Source organism: Oryctolagus cuniculus, chromosome 2 (assembly GCF_964237555.1).
Source record: "Oryctolagus cuniculus chromosome 2, mOryCun1.1, whole genome shotgun sequence".
NCBI lineage: Eukaryota > Metazoa > Chordata > Mammalia > Lagomorpha > Leporidae > Oryctolagus > Oryctolagus cuniculus.
The window spans coordinates 46,881,175-46,901,548 of record NC_091433.1 but is presented as its reverse complement, the minus strand read 5'-3'; the positions used below and the strand labels follow the sequence as shown (position 1 = coordinate 46,901,548).

Below are 20,374 nucleotides of genomic sequence, written 5' to 3'. Positions count from 1 at the left end.
AGGCATCCATTGTCACACAGCAACTGTCCATCAAATCCAAGCCAAGGCTGCCCCCATTAGCCTAGGAACCTGCTTTCCTGTTGGCTTGGCCTCCACCAGCCAGGCTTGAGCAGCATCACTCAAGTGAGTCCCCACTGCCCTGGGTAAGGAGAAAAAAACCCCGGCCTGAGCCTCAGAGTCCCTCGCCCCAGTGGAGAGCCCATGCTAACAGCGTGCTGGGCTCTCTTAGTGCGAGCAGAGGGGAAGGCGGTAGGAGGCCGCGCTCAAGGCACACATCAGGTACCTGCTGCCCTGGAACTCTCACGAGCTTTTCCATTAGGCTGCTGTCTAAAGAGTCCCCCATGGCCCAGTCCTTCCTCAGCTCTACGCTGGGAAGGGGCCCTCGGGGGTGGTGGGAAAACTCTGTCCTCTCCAACCAAGGAGAAGCCAAACAACTGAGGTCCTTGGCTGTGGGCAAGGGCCTGGGAGAGGACTGACAGCTCCTCCTTGGCTTGCCATGTTTTCTAAGTTTGTACCAACATTTAAAAATTATAGAGATTTCACATGAAAGCGCCCATGAGAAACTGGAAGTGGTCATATAGAGGTTGGCCATCTTTCTGTCCTCCATGTGCAGGCGTAAAGCAAGAGATACCCTGATAAATAGACCCCAGGATGGAATCCCGCAGCATCACAGCAGAGTAGGAAACATGCATCCCAGTGCCTGAGCGCGATGAAAGAAATGGGGGTGCTTAGGTGGGAGAAGAAAGGCCTCCAGAGAACCCGGACATGCTGCTCTTCCAAAGCTGAAGAGAGTTCGCGGGGAAGAGGGATTGAGCCAATTCTGTGTGCCCCAGTGGGCAGAAATCCACTCAGGGGCCACCAGCGCTGAGAGGCAGGTTAGTACAAGCAGTGCTCCTCTGCTCCTCAGAAGTGGAGAGGCTTGGGACATTTGGGCAGTGAGGGCTGAGGGGCAGCAGCAGGGGCTGCAGAGAGCAGGCACTTGTTAGACTTGAGGTTGCCAAATTGGGGGTTCTCAGTCTCTGTCGTGAACGGTACATGTAGATAGTGAAAATGTTTGCATGGCACACGGGGGTAGGCTGGAGGGGATTTGGAAGCCCAGAGGGGAGTTCATCTGAGCCCAGAGGTTCAGAGTGTGAAGGTTCAGAGTGTTCAGTCTGAGGGCAGCTGGGCTTTGTTCTAATCAAGTATGGGAAACTCACAGATGCAGGGGGACTGCCACAAAGGAAGACACTGAAACTTACCTGAGACCCCACATGCAGTGAGGGCCACAAGGGGAAAGCAGCAGGGTGGCTGAGGAGGCAGAGAAGTGAGAGAAGAAGTGAGTTGGAGTCTGTATTGTGTTTTCCATGGGAGGAACAGGCAGGATAAGCTGGTTAGAATTACCTGGCCCTGGGTTGGTTAGGGTAGGTGCAGAGCGGTCCAGAGTGCGGGAACTGATAAACGAGGGGCTGGGATATGGGCTCTGGATTGGCTGATTTGCATATGGAAGCTGGGCTGTTAAGAATTGGCTAACTCTTGGAGGAGCGTTCCCTGCAGGGTCATCAAAGCTCCAGATGTCCAAGCATCAACCCATAAACTAGAAACATGGTTATTACAAGACCTTATCCACATGCCCCTAGGACTGAGGGCATCAGTCTCTCCAGGCTCCCCGAGAGAAGCCCTGGGCTAAGTGATGTCTCTGCTTCCTTCTGGCCTCGAGGTGCTGTCAATCCAATAGCAGATGGGACCAGAAGTGACCGAGAGTCCATCCTTACTCTGTGTTTGAACAGAGGGGACCTGAACCCAAAGATCAGCTTGACTAAAGTGCCAGGGTCATTTGCAGAGCAGGATCTGGAATTGGATCCCTGTCTGCCATTCCATGAATTTGGAAGGGGCTGGAGGGAGCAGGCCAGTAATCTTTATCTGTGAGTCCTTGACACTAGGACAGCATGGACTCAGAAATGCCTCTAGCCGTGATTTCTCTGGGGCAACAGTGCAGTCCCTGACCAGGAAGATGTCCAGGACCCATAGGGAACCTTGAGTTCCCACAGTCTTAGAGCCAGGACTCAGACTAGGGGGACACCTCAGCCTGGATCCAGCGTTGCTCTGAATCAAGGGTCTGAGCTGACAGCTGATGTTCTCTCTCTGGTGTCAGCATGGCCAACCGCCAGCCAGTCATTTCCATGACATAAAAATCACTTTGCCTAACCTCCCCCTCCCCATTTTGACAGGTAAGTCCCGAGTAGACCATCTGTGTTTCTAATGATTTCCTCTTGAGGACCATCCAGGTTCTGGAAACCATCAGACTGGACGATGTCTGAGTCCCCTTCCAATGCTAAATCCTATAATGTTCTGATCATGCGGGTGAGTCCCTGTGGGCGAATGATTACCCATGCACTGCACTGGGGGGCTGGAGTAAAAAATGGTATCTTCATCTACTGGGTGGTGGAGGGTTAAGAACCAGAACCCAGACTTTCTGCCCCCCGGGGGCTCTGCAGGCCTCCCCCAGTTATGCACCGGTGAACCCAGCTGTACATAAGAAATGCACCGTGTCCATTCATGTCTGGCTCAGTATCTTGCTGGTACAACCTGTCTGTTCCCAGAAGGGCCGTGGGCTGCGGCAGTGAGCAGGGCAGCCTGTGTTCTAGATTCCTCCTTCCCTCCCCTGGCACACAGCCATGCCATTAGGCACTTGACAAATGATGGTGATGTTGACAGCCGAGAATAGAACCCACGAGTGGGTGGTTAGTCTGCTCAGACAGTGCTGTGGGGACAAAGGGGGCTGTGGTTGCCACCACCTCGGCTCAAGGATGAGCAGGGACCACAGTTCTGAGAGGCCCGAGCAGAGGGCAGGAGTCACATGTGTGGGCTGCAAGGCCATGGCGAAGGCCCAGGAGTGTGCGACCTTGAAAGCCCATTCAGCTCCCAAATCCTGAGAGAGCAGGCGGCTGCAGGGCAGATTCAGGCCCAGTAAATCTGCACAGGGCCCATGTGCTTGCTGAGCCCGCTGCCTCCACCCCCACCCCACCCCCAGTGTCATTGCCCCTCCTGGGAGTGGCCTTGGGAGGCATCCAGTTACCACCAGCAATGTCTACAGATCTCATCCAAACTGTTTCCTATAGGCTTCTTGAGGTCAGGTCTAAAATGTGTATGTGGTATATGGAAAGACCTCTAAGCTTCCTCTCCCTAGACCCATCGTGTTTCCCTCAGCCAGATTGGGAAAAATTAAGCCCCTTCGGGGCCAGCTCCAAGGCGCAATAAATCAATCCTCCACCTGCAGTGCCGACATCCCATAAGGGTGCTGGTTCTAGTCCCAGCTGCCCCTCTTCCAATCCAGCTCTCTTCTGTGGCCTGGGAGAGCAGTGGAGGATGGCCCAAGTCCTTGGGCCCCTGCACCTCTTGGGAGACCTGGAGGAAGCTCCTTCCTCCTGGCTTCGGATCAGCACAGCTCCAGCCGTTGCAGCCATCTGGGGAGTGAACCAATGGCAGGAAGACCTTTGTCTCTCTCTCTCACAGTCTGTAACTCTACCTCTCAAATAAATAAATAAAATCTTTAAAAAATAAAAAATAAATAAAAGGATGCCAAGTAGGAAAAAAAATTAAGCCCCTTCTGTAACTGAGCTGTGAATTTAAATAGTTGGACATACTCATGCTTCTGACTGTTGGAAAAGTGTTCCTCTCACTTAATGCCTTCACTTCTGGAAAACTGGAGGCCCAGACAGGTGTGGTTTCCTGCTCCAATCACCTGAGATCCTTCTGGGCTTTGAGTTGGATACCATTCCAAAGAATGTGCTCTCTTAAGCTTTGGTGACTGTGTGTGTGTGTGTGTGTGTGTGCCTGCGTCAATGAGGTGGCCAGAAAATTCTCAGTCAACAAGGGAGAAGTAGAACTTGGTTCTGTAAGGTGTCTGGCGCGTAACAGATCTCCCAGGCAGACAAATCAATTAATTCACAGGCTTTTATTGGGGTTCCGCTCCCGGGCAAGGTTCCACGGCCCCAACAGAGCGGGGGGCCGGGGAAGTCGCACATTAGAGATTGGGAGAGCTCCTTTTATAGATTCAGGGCATGGGGGTTAAAGGTTGACCTTTAGGCACCCGCAGGGACCTTGACAAGGACTTTCTTCCCCGGAAGTAGGCCTCTCCATTCCCGGAAGTGTAGGCCTTCCCTCCTTGCAGATCCCAAAGCTACCAGGTTCCTTTTGGAGTTCCTGAAATCCTGGATGTGGACATGACCCTCACAACCTGCTGCCCACTTCTGCTTTCCCCTGCCCCCACTCCCGCAGCCGGCCGGCGTCCTGCTGGGAAGGGGTCGGGCAGTGCCCTTAGCTTCTCTCCCTGCTCCTGCCTGCGGTAAAGCTGCGGAGCAGTGGGTTTCGGTTCTTTCTTCAACTTCCTGAGTGCCTCAGAAACCTCAACCTCCGTGAAAGAAGAGCTAAAGGAAGAAAGGGCCGGGGGCCGTTATGCCAAACACAGGCTCTGATCCAGTGTCGGGGGAGCGACCGTCATGGTTTTTACGGAGACAATCCTAGGATTCTAGTCTGCACCCAGCACGGCCGTGAAGAGAAAGTAAGTGCCTAGGGGCCGGAAGTAGTCCGGGATCCTTCTTCTTTGCAGGCTTGGGTCGAATGTGTGTGAAGAGGAAGCTGAAGTGATTCTTTAGAAGTATTTATCACTTTAAATTAAACATTAAACGGGACAACGCCGTTTCCTCTCTACTAGAACGGTTTTCTCAATTGTACACGTGTACAACTCAGTTGTAACCATGGAAGCGCTTTGTGCAATGAATATGCACATAATGATTGGAGGTTTTGTTTTACTTTAATTGACTGTGCCCCAGATTTCTCCTCATTAATCACGTGTGGGGCAGGCAAGAATCCACTTCTGAGTGAGGCTGTGCACCTGGTGAGAACTGTGCCCTGGGGAAAGCACCGCGGCTTTTTTAGATGCCTCCTTGCTGAGCTGTCACCTAAACTGCCATTCGCAGGGTCTTGTTCACAACCACCCCAGCTCCAGCAGTCAGTGGCCAGGGCTCTCCCTGCTCAGCCCTGACTGTGGGTCCCTGAGGCCTTTCTCCCCATTGCCCGTTTCCAAGAAGAATTTGCCACCCTGTATGCTCAGGAAATTTTCAGTTGGGTTTTCCCTTTGTGTTTTATTTTCTTTTTCTACCCAGGGAAGACAGCTGCTGCTCCAGACTCAGTGATGGCGGGAGGGAGGCTGGGGAAGGCGGTAGCAGGGGGATTTCTGGCCCTGGCGCTCAAGGTTTCCCATCTTTGGCCCTGTGTTGGCTGGAGTTGTAAAAGACCGAAGTTCCCCCTGTTTCTCTGAGCTCTGAATAACTGGAACCAACTCTTTCTTCTCTTTCTGCCCATTTCCCAACAGAGGACTTTGGTAGCAACAAGAAACTGAAATAGAAGCCTCCACTGTGCCCTGAAATAAGGCTCCCAGAATCCCTGCAAGGACCTGTATGCTTTTTTAAGATTTTTTTTTTTTTTTAATTTGCTTGAAGGGCAGAATGATAGAGAGGTAGAGACAGGACAATGATCTTGGTTGAAGTCAGGAGCCTGGAATTGGATCCCAGTCTCCTACGAGGGTGGCAGGGACCCAAATACTTGGGCCATTTTCTGCTGTCTTTCCAGGCGCATTAGCAGGGAGCTGGATCTGCAGCGGAGTAGCTGGCACTCAAACCCATGCTCAGGCATCCCAGGCAGGGGCTTAACCCTTTGTGCCATAGTGCTGGCCCCCAGGTCCTGCATTGAAGTTTAACTCACTGGGATCTCACTACACCAAGTGTTTATTGAACAGAACCCTGGTCCTGGAAGGCCTGAAGTCTGGAAATTGGGAGGCCTGGTTGCAGCTGAGACACTGCTCAGTTTAGGCACTTAGTTCCCACCAGTGCACTAAGGCCAAACCAGTGGGTCCTCACCCTCCCTGGGCAGATGTTCGAATCACCTGGGATGTTGGGGGGTGGTGCAAGGGGTGGGAAGTGGAAGACGTGGGCCAGAGGACCAACCTGTACACGTGAGATCTGCGCATATAGTCCTCATGCTGCACCTTTGCTCCACAGAACGTATTCAGGATGTAGAAGGGATAGTCTCCAGAGATCAGCTGTGTACGTGAGGACTACGTGAATCCCGCTCTGCTGTAGACATGAGATGCGCTGGGAGGAGCTCTTAAATGTCCTCACCACATACACGCGAAAGTGGAAATTGTGTGGAAAGATGGAAGTTGCTTAGCTTGACTGTAAAGATCAGTTTACTATGTTTGTACATCAAACATCACACTACACACCTTAAAGGTTCACAATTTCAATTTAAAATGTACAAAACCCACAGTCACCTAGAATATTATTTAAAAATACTGAAGGGACCCCAGTAGCTACCCTGTGTGCCCGGGAAGTGCTGGCCCAGCCCTGGGCTAGAGAAGTGCTCGGTGTTAGCCGCTGCTCTGTCTCAGCAGTGAGCCCTTTGGGGAGCATGACGGTTGCCCAAGATGTGTGCTCTGGGTCTCAGGGACAGAGAGGAGACCGGGGTCGTGGTGGGGCAGAGACCCTCGAGACACTGAGGGCTCCTGACGGACAGCTGGGCATTGCAGGTCACTTCTGTCCCATGCCTCCCTGGTGGGATCTCAGGGAGCTGCCTCTCTGCCCTGTTTACCCCATCTTGATTTGGGATGGGATTCAGAAATTAAATTTTTTAAAAATTTTTATTTATTTGAAAGAGTTAGAAAGAGAGAGGTGGAGCCAGAGAGAGAGAGAAAGAGAGAGAGGTCTTCCATTCCACTGATTCACTCCCCAAATGACTGCAATGGCCAGAGCTTAGCTGATCCAAAGCCAGGAGTTTCTTCCAGGTCTCGTGCGTGGGTGCTGGGGCCCAAGGACTTGGGCCATCTTCCGCTTTCTCAGGCCATAGCAGAGAGCTGGATCGAAAGTGGAGTAGCTGGGACTCAAACCGTCGCCCACATGGAATGCTGGCACTGCAGGATGGGGCTTTAACCCACTGTGCCACAGCACCAGCCCCTAGAAACAAAAATTTTAAGGGCCTATTTGCTCCCTCCTTGAGTTCTTTGGGCCACATGGGAAGTATAGAAGATGAGATTGTGTGAGGGCAGCCAGAGGCAGATCCGCAGAAGAGGATCAACTTTTACCCTTGTGCAATGGACTTTACATACTCTCGTGTATATTTAACCAAGATAACGGTAAGAGAACTTAAGATCTGTTAACTGTATTTCTAAATGTAGCTGTGTTTTCATGTAGTTTCAATCAGTATGTAAATCCCAGTCTGTGTCACTTAACACATTTTATATACATCTTCTCATGTACTACTACTCATATTTTTATCATCGCTTATCATTAGGGACGTCGCCTAGCGTTCCCCCGAGCACTTCCCTGAGCGTTTTGTTCTGGCTCTCAGAATGTCATTCTTATAAATAGCACAGCTATGAACATTCCTGTGTGAATGAGCCACATCCCTCCCCTTAATATGTACGTTTCCCCACCATGGGCAACCAGGCCAGCACGTATGAGTGGCTTCCTGCTGAACTAGCTTGCCTTCGGAAAGCAGTCTGAATTAAGTGGCAGGGGTACCGTCTTGTTTCAAGCCCATACACATGAGGCTTTATTAGTTTTCTTTTGGGATCTTGGCTCGTTGGATGAGTTTGTAGTGGTTCCTTAAAGTTGTTTCATTGCCACTTTTAATTACTATTACCACCTATTTTCCTTTTTCCAAGTCTTGTCACACACAGGTGGCATCCTGTTTGCTTGATGGGGCACCTGAGCTGTTTTATACAATTCACAGTGAAGGCTGATGGCTGCAGGCTACAGATGGGGGCGTCCTTGCATTTCATGGTTTGGGTGTCTGTTTACGTAAAGCAAGTTTTGGCGTAAGTGGGATTTGCAAAGACTGGCAGATTGGAAGTTGGCAGGTGGAGAAGCTTGTTCAAGGGGGTGTTTTTGTTGATTTTAAGGTGGTAATGGATGAGGGGACAACACCTGTGCTGTCACACCTGGGTGTGCATTTCCTGGTTTAAAAAACAAGTAGTTGGGTTTTCTTTTAATTACCAATGTTTGATTGTTTCTTAATGAAACCCTGGATAGCCATATTGTGCATGCTGAGACAGCCTTCCGGTGCTGCGTAGGTAGCAATGAATGGGCTTGTGTGAGGAGTCTCTGGGCAGAATCCTGAGGGCCACATCTGGAAGGCAGCGCGTGTCTGAACTGCTCTCTGGCAGGCTCCCTGCTGGCCTCGGGCTGCAACTGCATTTGCTGGGATAAGATGAGAAAACTGAGGCCTGGCCTGGTCTCTGCCACGTAAGAAGACAGTCACTCAGTCACTTCCTCAGCCTCAAAGTGAGAGTGACACCTGTCTTTGGAGGAACCAGCAAGTTAGTGAGGCTTTAAACCCTATCCGGGGCTGCTCAGTGTGCCGTCTGCACAGGTAAGGATCCACCCGCCTCCTCTGCTCTGTCGCTTTTTTTACTTGAAGCATTGACTTGGATGAAGGAGGTGCCTCTGTCCTTTCCATGGCCCCCTACAATCATCTGAAACCAGCAATCCATCTTCCTTCCCTGGAACTCGTTTCTCTCCTCTGTTTTGGAGGACCCAGGCTTTCAGGGCTCTGAGACCTGGGGCCCTTAGGCAGTGCTGAGTTGTGGTCGGTGTGCACAGAGCCTATAGAAATCACTGTCCTTTGTCTAAGGGTTTTCTGGTTGCCCTAGCACTACATGAACTTCTTTTTGGTGGCTATGTCATAGCAGCTGCCAGGGAGTTAGCATAAATCCTGTGTTCCAAGCCCTGCTGCTGCTAAGCTGTGTTTTCCTCAACCTAGACTAGAAGACGTTTTAGAAGATGGGCGTGGAGGCTCTGGGAAGGGCAGTCACTTGTGAGGTGTGTCTTCAAGCTGAGGGGCCACCCAGAACAGCCCCTTCACTGCCCGCAGCTGGGAGCCGGGTCAGAAGCATAGCAGCCCGCGCTTACACCAGCATTTGTATGAGATACCAGCTCCACACCCATGGCTCCACAGTACTGGCCCCTGACCAGTGGCGACAGGAGCATTCTACACAGAGCTCAGATGTGATCCCGCCAGACATCGCATGGCAGGGCCGCCTGTGCCACCCTCTAGCTTCTAAACCACGCCCCCAGACCCCCTTGCTGTTCCCTAGGTGGCTGTGGCCGTGGCCGTGGCTGTGAGAGCGCTGGTGCCTGCCAGATGGACCTGGAGGGGACAGGCACTAATGCCTGCACCAGACAGCTGGCTGTCGCTCAGCGCTTCAAGCAGAAGCCTGAACTCATGGTTCCCTGGGGCCAGGCTCCGTCCCTGAACTCTGGGGGGCTGACGCTGCTGGATCACATGACCCCAACACCATCCTCAGCACCCTACAGCCCGCTCCCTGTGCTGGTGCATAAGCCGGGCTGATGTGGGCCTGCTCCAGGCTTGTGCAGGGGCCCAAACCAATGCACAGGAACCTTGAGGGCTGGTTGCTGAGCCCCTGCGTGCCCTGCAACAGAGTAGAACAGTAGCCACCCACCCAGGTCTTCCTGGAGCTGCACACCAAGGGGAGGACCAGTGCAGCCCCTTCTACCCCTCTTCCAACCTGATCTGCCCAGGCACCATGTTTAGCCTGGCTGGGCTCCAGAGGACGTAGGGGCAGGGCGTCAGGAGAGCTGCTTCCAAGGAGGCAGGCAGGAGCTGGGGCTGTAGGGGAGATGGAAGCCTTGGGCCGGTGCTGCCCTGGTGTCCCTCCGGCTTCCTTTGGGCCACACCTGACACCATGTTCAAGGACTCCATGGAGGGAGGTGTCCTTCCCTGGGTATCCTGTGGGGGTCACTAGCCGGAGCCTCTGCAGGGGAGCCCCGTGCGTGGCCGCCTTGGGTCTGGGTGCCTCCTGCCCCTGGAGTGTGGTGTGCCCCCAGAGCACCATAGCCCATAACAAATGCATCATCAAGTTTTTATCCTATTTTTTTTCTAAAAGATCTGCATAAGAACATCCTATCTCTCTCACTTTACAAACTGCATTTTGTTAATTTTGGTGTGTGCTGCCTGTTAGCCCAGGAAGATTTCAGGGAACCTTTCTTTATATACATTTTTAAAGATTTATTTATTTATTTATTTGAAAAGCAGAACCATGTAGGGAGAGGGAAAGGAAGAAGGAGGGCACACAGAGAGATCTTCCATCTGCTGATTCACTCCCCAAATGGCTACAACAGCCAGGACTGGGCCAGGCCGAAGCCAAGAGCATGGGACTCCATCCTGGTCCCCCCCATTAACCCTCTGTGCCGCAACACCACCCCCTCAGGAGTCCTTTATGATCTACCATACAAGTTATCAGCTCTTCCAGTCCTGTGCTCATTTTGGTGCTTCTCATTCGATAGGCACAGACTCCTTCATACCAAATTAAGAGATATGAGCAAGGCACAATGTAAGCAACAGCTGCTCCTCCAGGTTAGTGTGCACCCTTGCCCACCTGTCTTGGGAAGAAGCCATTGGACCAGGTCTGAATTCCCCAGCTCATCATCTGGCCTCCTCATAACCTCTCAAGACAATGGGGAAGGACTCTGTCAACTGGAGCACCAACAGGTTGTCAGGTCACTGCATTGCCTTGCTCAACAACCGCTTTTGTAATGCACTCAGGGAGGGAAATGCGACTTCCTGGACCTGGAGGTTGGACAAGAAGGAAAGAGCTGAGAACGTGGTGCAAAGTGGTGAAACTGGAGGGAAATTTGGCCGGAGGTTAAGGGTGACAACAGCGCCACTCTGCGACCTGCACCTTTCAGGAGATGGGAAGAGCAGAGCACCTTAGAGGAAGGAGCCCATTGTGCGGTTCTGTGCTTTCGTGTGCCTTGGCTGTGGCTGTCTTGAGTTGGTGGTGGCAGTGGTACTGCAGGGACCCGGGAGACCTCAATGGTCAGAGGCAGGCTTGAGGGCAGTGGCCCTGAAACAGGCCCTCCTGGCCTGGGTCGGCAGTGGTGCTGAGGGCGCCCGTCTCTCTCCACCTCCACTCTCAGAGATCTTGGAAGTGTTTATAGCAGAGAAGCTGGCGAATGCTGCAGATCCAGGGTCCTTCCTCCCACTGCCGTGGCTGAGCCTGCCGCAGCTCCTTGTCCTATCTGCTCCTTCTGCTCCATCCGATTGCTACGTTCACATTTTTAAATGCAAACCTGCTTTTCCGTAGGATGAAGTACACATTCCTTAGCATGTTGCTACCTTCTAGTCTCTGTCCAATGATCCAAGCCACTGTCGTAACCAACCATTACATCACACCATGCAGTTGCCTAAGCTCACAGGGTCACCTTTTCCTGAGATCTCAAGGTCCAGTAGGCAAATCCTCTCTTGTGATCCTCTGTCACTGTGCCTGGAGCTCTGTCAGATCCCATAGCATGCTGCGAATAGTGTGTGTGCATGTGTGTGTGTGCATGCCTGTTTGGGTATTCATGTGTGTGTGCATGTGTGTGTGCATGCGTGTGTGAGTGTGAATGTGTGTGTGTGTGTGTGTGTGTATGATCTTTATCCTCTTCACTGGATTGCAAGTCTCTACTGGACTCTACTTTTTGTATTTCCAAAGTTTGGCCTGGCTCCTGAGACATAGGAAGGCAGAGAGAGAAAGAGGAGAATGAAGGAAAAGGGAGAGAGAGGAAGTGAGAGAGGGGGGAAAGAAAGGAAGGACAGGGGGAAACAAGCCAGCCAAGTCATTCAAAAGCTGGCAAATCTAGGTGAGTATGAATTTTTGAAGGCTCAGGGAAGCAAACAGGGAAGTAAGAAAAATCTATCTAGCCACAGAGAACAGAGTTTTCAAACTACTGTAGAAACAGGATTCCTTAACAAGGAAGGACAGCTAACAGTGTCCCTGTTGTCCCTCACATGCCCCCCTGAGGGCCCACCCTAAGTCAGTAGGTCCCTAAGTCAGTAGGTTGGCAGGTGCTGGCCAGAGAGCACTGTGAGTGGATAATGGGGGTGGGGGCGGGGAGCCGAAAGCGTGGTAGAATCTTCACCAGTGCTTTTTGAATTATAGTGAATGACAGCTGGTGACAATCACAATGTTTCTTGTTCCTTCCTCACTAGGTAATGGGGAGGGAAGCTTGGAGAGGAGGGAAGGGATCAAAGGAAGTGTGGACTGGGCAGCCCTGGGGCAGGCAGGAGGCTGGCCCTGCAGGTGCTGGAAGCTGAAAGGGCTTGAGCCAGGGAGGGGGTGCTCTCTGGAGCCAGCAGAGCCCTGCCTTGCCAGAAACATGGGGACGGCTCCCAGAGATGGCAAGGTCACTGCCCGTTAGTTAAGTGGCTGTGCCCAGCAGTCCTGTATGATCGGAAAGGCATGTATTCCCCATTTTGTTGATGTGGAAACAGCCGGGGGAAGTGACTCAGAGGCAGAGTGGAAATAAAGTGTGCATCTTGTGACATTCTGACTTGTGCAGATCCCAGAGGGCTGGTGCTTTGGCCATCTCCAGTGAGGCTGCCTTCCATGGAACCCACTCCTCTGCATGCTCAGGCCAGACAATGGGCATGTGGGTGAGCGGAGTACAGGTGGGCAGGTGGGTGGAGAGAGGCGGGTCTTGGCGTAGAGGCAGCCTCCCAGCATGAGTGATAGAGGGGCTGCCATGACCACCTGGTCCTGGTCCACTGGCACGGATGAGGCCAGTGTAGTGTGTTTTAGAAGTGGGTTTGGTAATAGGTCTTCAATTCTTCTGCCAAATCACAGGCATTTAAACTAGGAGTGTACTGGGTAGTATCCACAAGTAACCTCTGAGTTTCCATAGAACTCTGCAAGATAGGTAATATTAGCCCCATGCCCCAAGAGAGGAAACGAGGCCTGCAGAGGTCGCCTTGTCCAGATAAGCAGCAGAGACCTGGGGCCACCATGTCGCCTAACCCCAGAGGCTGCTGTGGGTTATGTCCCAGTGGTGTCCTAGCACCAGGAATGCGCTTTAATCCTGTTTGAATGAGTGCAATGTGTGTGGCTTCTCCCTGATGCCACACCTCCTTTCTGAATAATAGTCCCCCTAGTGAGCCCCTTCAGATCAGGGGCAACAGCAAGCAGGGTGCGTGCTCAGGGTTGCTATACTACACTGCGGGGCTCTACTCACAGCAGATTCTGGATTAGGCCATAAGTAGCACTAGGTCTCTGCTGCCTACCACTTGTGTGATCTGGACACGGTAACCTCTATGGGCCTCGGTGTCCTCTCTTGGGCCATGAGGCTAGTATTAAATAGCCCACAAAATGTGTCTGGAGAGGGGCTGGCACTGTGGCCTGGTAGGGTCAGCCTCCACCTGTGGCGCCAGCATCCCATATGGATTTCAGTTTCAGTCCTGGCTGCTCCACTTCCAATCTAGCTCCCTACTAATGGCCTGGGAAAGCAGTGAAGGATGGCCCAAGTGTCTGGGCCCCTGCACCCACGTGGGGGACCTGGAAGAAGCTCCTGGCTCCTAGCCTCGAATTGGCTCAGCTCCAACCGTCATAGCCATCTGGGGAGTGAACCAGCAGATAAAGGCCTCTCTCTCTATCTCTCCCTCTCTCTGTACCTCTGCATCTCAGATAAATAAAAATGTTTCTGGAGAATCAGAGATTGCTCATATAAACTCCTTAGTATACAACACATGTTCAGCAAGTGTACCATGACCCTACGGTGCCCTCAAGGGCAAGAATTATGTTTTCCTGCCTGCGATGGTTGTCCCTGGAAACCTAGCATCTTCCCCACACAGGAACAAGCATCAGGTACCATGACAACATAGGGCATCTGGAAGGGACTGAAATCCTACCTCAGGGACCTCTCCTTTAGGTAGGTGAATGTCTTGCCATTCAGGAAGGACATAATTAATTTTCTTCCTGAAGATTCTCAGGGACTCCAAGATTGAATAGCCTCGTTTAGTACCTTTTGCAGGTTTTGGCCAAGAAGTTCTTGTAGCCAATCAAAACTTTTCCTGTTTTAATTTGGTACTGTTTCCTTGTGTTTGTTATGTTTTTGACTCTGACTTCGGCAGATCTGTGGGCAGGGACGTAAGCTGAAGTTAAGGTGGCTCGGAGCCAGGGTTGTTGCTGGAGCCTCAGGATGTGACACCAAGCAGATGGCCCAGGGCACATCAGGATGTGGGTGGACCTGCTGCCAGGGGTCCAAGAGCCAGGAAGGAGGTATGGAGAAAGGGACAGGCCTTGCAGTTCATATATTGAGGATCAGAGGGTTCTGAGATCATCAAAAGCCAGAGAGAGAGGCTACTGATGAGAAATTAAAATAATCGGGCAAAATTTGGGCAAAGAGGCAAGTTCTTTTGTCAGAAACAGGACTTGGAGCCAGAGGGTTGTTTTCATCAAACCTAACTCAGTGCACAGTGATGAGTATTGGTAGCTTGAAATAAACCTGGTGGATATATTTACACCATGGAAATTGGCAAATGCTGCTAATCAGACCTTTTTTCCCTCCTCTAGACAACCACTGTCCAGAGGAGCAAGATATGGGGAATTCAGGTAGTCAGACAAGACTTGGGAAAATCAGCAGATCATAACCACAGTAGTGGAGACTTTCATTTATGTTCTGCCGTATTGCTTATAATGACTTTTCTATTTATGTTTGCTCACTTCATTGTTAGAACTATTCCATAAGGAAAACAGGGTGGGTGGGGTTATCCCTAACTTATAGGTGAGGAAAATGAAGTTGGCGAAGTTAAATTGCTTGCACAGGCCGGTGCCATGGCTCACTAAGCTAATCCTCCACCTGTGGCGCCAGCACCCTAGGTTCTAGTCCCGGTCGGGGCGCCAGATTCTGTCCCAGTTGCTCCTCTTCCAGGCCAGCTCTCTGCTGTGGCCTGGGAGTGCAGTGGAGGATGGCCCAAGTGCTTGGGCCCTGCACCTGCATGGGAGACCAGGAGGAAGCACCTGGTTCCTGACTTTGGATTGGCGCAGCGCGCCGGTAGCAGTCATTTGGGGGGTGAACCAACGGAAGGAAGACCTTTCTCTCTGTCTCTCTCTCTCACTGTCCACTCTGCCTGTAAAAAAAAAAATTGCTTGCACACGCTTTTAGAGCTAGTCAGAAAATGAGCTGAGACCAGAGCACAAGCACAGTGAGTGTGAGAGGAGATTGTGCATGGGGTTGAGAGCTGGGTTCTCCCAAGCCGTGGAGACAAGTGGCTGAGCCCTCCCTTACCCCTCTCAGCAGCCTTGCTTCAGAGAGTTCTGGAAGTTCATTGCAGATCTGTGTCTACAGATGGGAGTTTTGAGTGCCCTTGAGGAGGGTGCCCCATATTAGTAGAGATGTGGACACTGCCTTTCTGGCTCTGGGTCTTTTGACCAAGACACTTCTGCCTCAGTTTCAAGTCCTTCCAGGATCTTTCAAGACACCGTTGTTAGCAGTAGGATGAGTTCAGGATTCTTTGAGGACTGGGGTACTCAATGCTGGCTTCACATACTTGGTATCACATGGGGTTTATGACATCCTCACCCAAAAATTCTTATCTTAAATGCTCCAAAACCTGAGATTTTTGGAGCTCCCATGTGCTTCTGAAAAAGTTTCAGGATGTGGGCATAATGTTCTTCTTTCCAGCTTCAAGTCCACATTGCCACCAGCGTGGCTCAGCAGCATGTCCCAGTTTCCAAATGGCCTTTGTCAGGTGGGCCCCTTGGCTTGCATTATTAGGGACTTCCTCCAGAATTTCTGTCTTGTCAAAGTGCCATAGATTGGATGGCTTATAAACAACAAAAATGCAGTTTGCACAGTCTGCAGGCTGGAAGTCTAAGGCCAGGGAGCCAGCACTGCGGGGTCCTGGTGAGGGCCCTCTACTGGTTTGCAGACTGCTGACTTCTCACTATTCTAGTGTGCCAGAAAGAGGGTGACAGCGCTCTCTTGGGTCCCTTACAACAGAGCATTGATCTCACTGATGAAGAGCCCACCCTAGGACGTAGCCATCTCCCAGAGTGCCTGCCTCCTAACACCATCACCCTGGGGCTTTGGATTTCAGCAGATGCATCTAGGGGGAAGCAAATATTCAGTCCATTGAGGTGAGACCTTGTCTCTGGGGACCGCCGCTGACACCACTCTACTTCCTTCCTCCCCCAGAAACCTCTTCTACAAATCTTCCTCATGAAGTTCCTGCCTGCAGACTAGCTCATACAAATGAGGTGCACGGTGGCCCCAAGACCACTGGCTCAGTAGACGCAACAGATCCTGAAGCTGGGGCCAGCTGCATGTGTGGCACTTATATGGCTGTATCGAGTACTTGCCTTTTTGTCTTCCTGTCTAGAGTGGGAGCTCTCTGGAACAAGACATTCTCTGTCATCTGCACATCCTATAGCAGAACTGTCATTGTCCCCTCTGGCATGCTCTTGGACCTTGCCATTTCAATGTTCTACTCCAACACACAGCTGCCAGCTCTGCCTCCTTTGCACTAAGGACTTTCTCTTTTCTTCTGTGCAGAACAGGCTGCAAGGGCTGGAAGGAATGACTGCAAGAAGTGGTGTGTAAATGTCCCGGATCCTCCCTCTACCAGTGGGCTATACTGTGTCCTGGCTCCCCGAGCTCCCACCAGCATAAAAACTGCAGTTACCCAAGCAGTCACTCAATGAACACCTCTTCTTTGACTGTCTTCCCTTTTCTGTCACACATTTCCCACTCCCCTACTGGTGTCTCCTGAGGTTACTTCTCAAAAGGCTTGGATTCCTGATGAAAGGTCTAGGGGAACTAAGATATATCTCAACTGCAAAACACAGTAGTGGGAATATTGGCACACACTACACGTTGAGTAGATGTTTGTTAAAAAATGGTATGGAAACTTCTAGGATGGATGGATTGATTGATAGGTGAAATTGATACGTCTAGACTATATGCATATATTTGTCCCTAAAGTAGATTGAATGTTATTGTCTCTATCAGTCTTGTCCCAGTTTTGGCTTCCCTTGTGGACTCTGAACCCAGGACTTCCCACCATCTGTCTGTCCCTGAATTAAGGGATATGCTCTGTTCCTTCCCTCATCCTTATAATTTTTCATATTCTTAACATACATTTATATTTTTTCAAAGGACTGGATCCTTGAAGATAGTGGCTATCTAAATCTTTCTTTCCTAGTGCTCATCCCAGTGTGAATAAATAAGCATAGGCTATGATTCTACTTTGAAAATGTTTGACTCCATATGTGTATTTTAGTAAGGCCACCTCCAGCATTCCTCCACCTGCAATGCCTGGTCTAGGAATGCCCCCTAAAGTCACAGTCTCTTGTTAGAAGAGGATGCTTTTGTTGTTAAGGTTTTAGGATAAGAGCCAGTTTCATTTGAGAGCAGTGGTTCCTATCCCTGAATGAATGTTGGGAAAATCCTGGAAAACTCAATATACTAATGTCCAGGGCTCACCGTGGACCAATCCAATGGCAAGCTTTAGGGACAGGTCTTGGATTATTTCTTAAAAGCCCCCTGGGTGATCCTGTTGTGGAGCCAAGATTGACACCAGTCTAGAGCTAGAACTTCCATTGCTTCTCCTGGATGCTCCCTGCTTTAGGTCTGCAGAAAGTGAACCCTTTTATGTTGGGTCCAGAGACCAGGATCTACTTTGCTGAGATCCAGAGTAAACTGCAGATTCCTGGACTTCTTCAAAGTCTACCAGGACGCATCAGAGGGCTCGGGCCACCTCCTCCCACCCTGCAGAGTCACCCTCCACACTGGGCTGCTTGGGGCCCAGTGCTGGTCCTCTTGAACTCTTCCACAGGTCATGAGTGATGGTCTATGGGATGAGTCCCTGTGGACTTGGCCTTTCAACCCTGATAGTTCCCACCGGCAGCGGAGGGCGGAAGCAGACAAAGCTGTCAGCTGATAGCCACCCCCCCAACCCCCCCACCCTGGGCCCTTTCCTGCCTTTTCTGACCCCGTCCCATCAGGGCCACCCATTCTCCAGTTCTGTTTCTTCTCAGCTCTCCCCCATGTCCCTGTTTCTCTCCTGCTATTTTCTACTGTCTCACTCTTCACATTTTCTGCTCAGCTGTGCCTGGGAACCATGCTGTGCCGCCTCCTCTCACAGCTGCGCTTGCTAAGTGTGGGCCCTTGCCTGGGAGCCAATGTGGGGGGAGAAATGGGATGGAGAGGAGGCTTCCAGAAGAGTGAGCATGCACGCCGGGAGCTCCCAGTCTGGATGCTCCACCTGGGTGCTTATGCAAACTGCTTCCTTGCACTGCAACCTCCCCAGTCAGGACAGCTGGATGGCTTTAAGGGTCGTTTTGGGGATTGGGAGAGTATGTCACCCACATTGGTCTTGGAGCTTGGTGGGTGCTGTCCCTAGAGGAGGGGGCATTGGGCCTCTAGGGACTCATTTCTGAGCTGTCCCTCCGCTGTCTCCACAGGTCTGCGATGTTCCGGTCCTAGCTGCCGTCTGAAAGGATGTCTGGGGTGTCTGAGCCCCTGAGTCGAGTAAAGGTGGGCACGTTACGCCGGCCTGAAGGGCCGCCAGAACCCATGGTGGTGGTCCCAGTCGACGTGGAAAAGGAAGACGTGCGTATCCTCAAAGTGTGCTTCTATAGCAACAGCTTCAATCCTGGGAAGAACTTCAAACTGGTCAAATGCACTGTACAGACCGAGATCCGGGTAAGTGTGGAGACCACCTCTGTTTATACCTGCCTCTCCTTCCCGGGCAGCTGAGCAGCCCTCATTCGGCCTAGTGGGCCATCCCATTCCATCGCTGGTCATGGGTGAGGTGGCGTGGGGAACCTCCTCTCCAGGGTCTGCACTCCACTTCTGGGAGTGCCCTGGGAAACAGATGTTAAAGCCTTTGTTTGAACCCCAGATCATTTGCATGGCCTTTGATCCAGTCCATCAAGTATTTATTACATTTGAGGCTCTACACAGGGGACTTAAAGCCCCTGTTCTCAAAGTGTCAACACTTGAAATTGGAATTACAGAGACACACAGGTGATTGTACTACAAGTAGAATAAAAATGATGTAAGACGTTTGCTGGGCATTTAGCAGTGGGAGCTGGTGAGGATTTAGAGGGTGATAATGAACTAGAGATGGCTGGACCAGGTGGCTGGCCAGGTCCTTCCTGAGGCCGCACTGCCTGGCCCACTCCTAGCCAGGATCACAGGCTCTGCTTTGCAGTTCCGGGTACTCAGCCTTCATCAGGGCACCTAGACATCAGAAAGTTGGTTCACCTGAGCCACATGTAAATACAATCATTCTCCAAAGCAGAGCTCCATCACCAACACTATGTGGATCTTGAGTCCCTCTCTCTACACACATTATCTCATGAAATCCTCCCAACAGCCCATTGAGGTAGATGCAATGAGGATTTACCTTTCTTCTGCCCAGAATATTCCTTAATGATGATGTAAGGGAAAGCCAGACTGCTTCTCAGAAGACTGCTTAGAGAATTTGTAATTTGCAGAGAGGAAACAGGACTTTTGGGAGAACTAAGCAGATCTGAGTCAGCTGGCTAAGCTGGCTGTCTCCATGTCATTGTCAACCCTTTCTGTGTCCTGAAAGTCAGTGTCGGCAAATTCAGTGTCTCCTTTGGTCAGTGCTATGGCTACATTCTGTCTGCTCCAGCACATCTGTGCTTCTACAAACCAGAGCAGAATGTAATTGATTAGCTCACTGTCTTGGCCAGTTATCATCATGGATTATGGCTTGGCTGACTCCCTGCTTCCTGTAATTGATTTGATTAGGGCCCTCTTTGTTCGTCTCATGGTTTCCGATACACAGGCACAATTGTGTCCTGAGAGTACCTTCTTCCGGGAGGGTGTGTTCATGTCTCCTTAACTATGCGCTTCTTGCATCTTCCTTCGGGTAGGTCATGTTTGCTAACAATTAAGGCCATTCACTGTGAATTATACTAGGTAAAATTTCAGAAATTAACCTGATTTCCAAGTTTGGGCGGTGCCCCATCACCCTTTTGTGCTAAAAACCAGAACGTTGGCTAGCACAGATTAGGACGTGTTTTATGGAATGAGCAGTGAAAGGAGGCCTCCGCAGGATTTAAAGTAGCAACACTGGGGAGCGGAAACAGCTGTTGAAGAGGAGAGAACAGCATGAACAAGGGCAGGGAGGTGCCAAACGGTGAGTGGTGCGGTTTGAGAGAAGCACAGGTTATACTTAGAAAGGTAGCTAAAGCCAAGATCAAAAGGAAAAGTTGACAGTAGATAACAGAGGGCCTAAAATAGCAGGCTGAGAAATTTGTAATTGGGCAGGCAGTGGGAAATGACACAAAGTTTTTAAGCAGGGGAGAGAGCATCGTGGAGATGGCTGGTGACCTGCTAGATGTTTGAGAGGGAAGAGTACAGCAGGCTTACAGAAAGGACAATGAGAGCCAAGTTTAAGAATGACTACTAGGACTTGAAGCGTATCTAGAGGAGTGTGGTGACAGAGGCAGAGAGCAAAGGAAAGAAGGGACTGCCTTCCAGGAACCTGTGTTCCAATCATCTGCTATTTCCTGCTTCCAGTGTCT

At 51.1% G+C, this 20,374-nt stretch overlaps 1 protein-coding gene across 5 annotated transcripts in view; it reads left to right on the top strand.

Annotated features, from left to right (window-relative positions):
• The window catches only part of PTK2B (protein tyrosine kinase 2 beta), a 125,904-nt gene that overhangs the window by 45,384 nt on the left and 60,146 nt on the right, over positions 1–20,374 (top strand). For 4 of the 5 annotated variants that reach the window (XM_051831886.2, XM_051831897.2, XM_051831890.2 and 1 more), the window contains one exon: positions 18,278–18,518. In XM_051831886.2, the coding sequence (XP_051687846.2) occupies positions 18,315–18,518 (204 nt within the window). In that variant the 5' untranslated portion in view covers positions 18,278–18,314. Of the gene's footprint in view, positions 1–4,312; positions 4,544–18,277; positions 18,519–20,374 lie in introns of those variants that run through there. The other variant, XM_051831887.2, reaches the window with a different exon arrangement.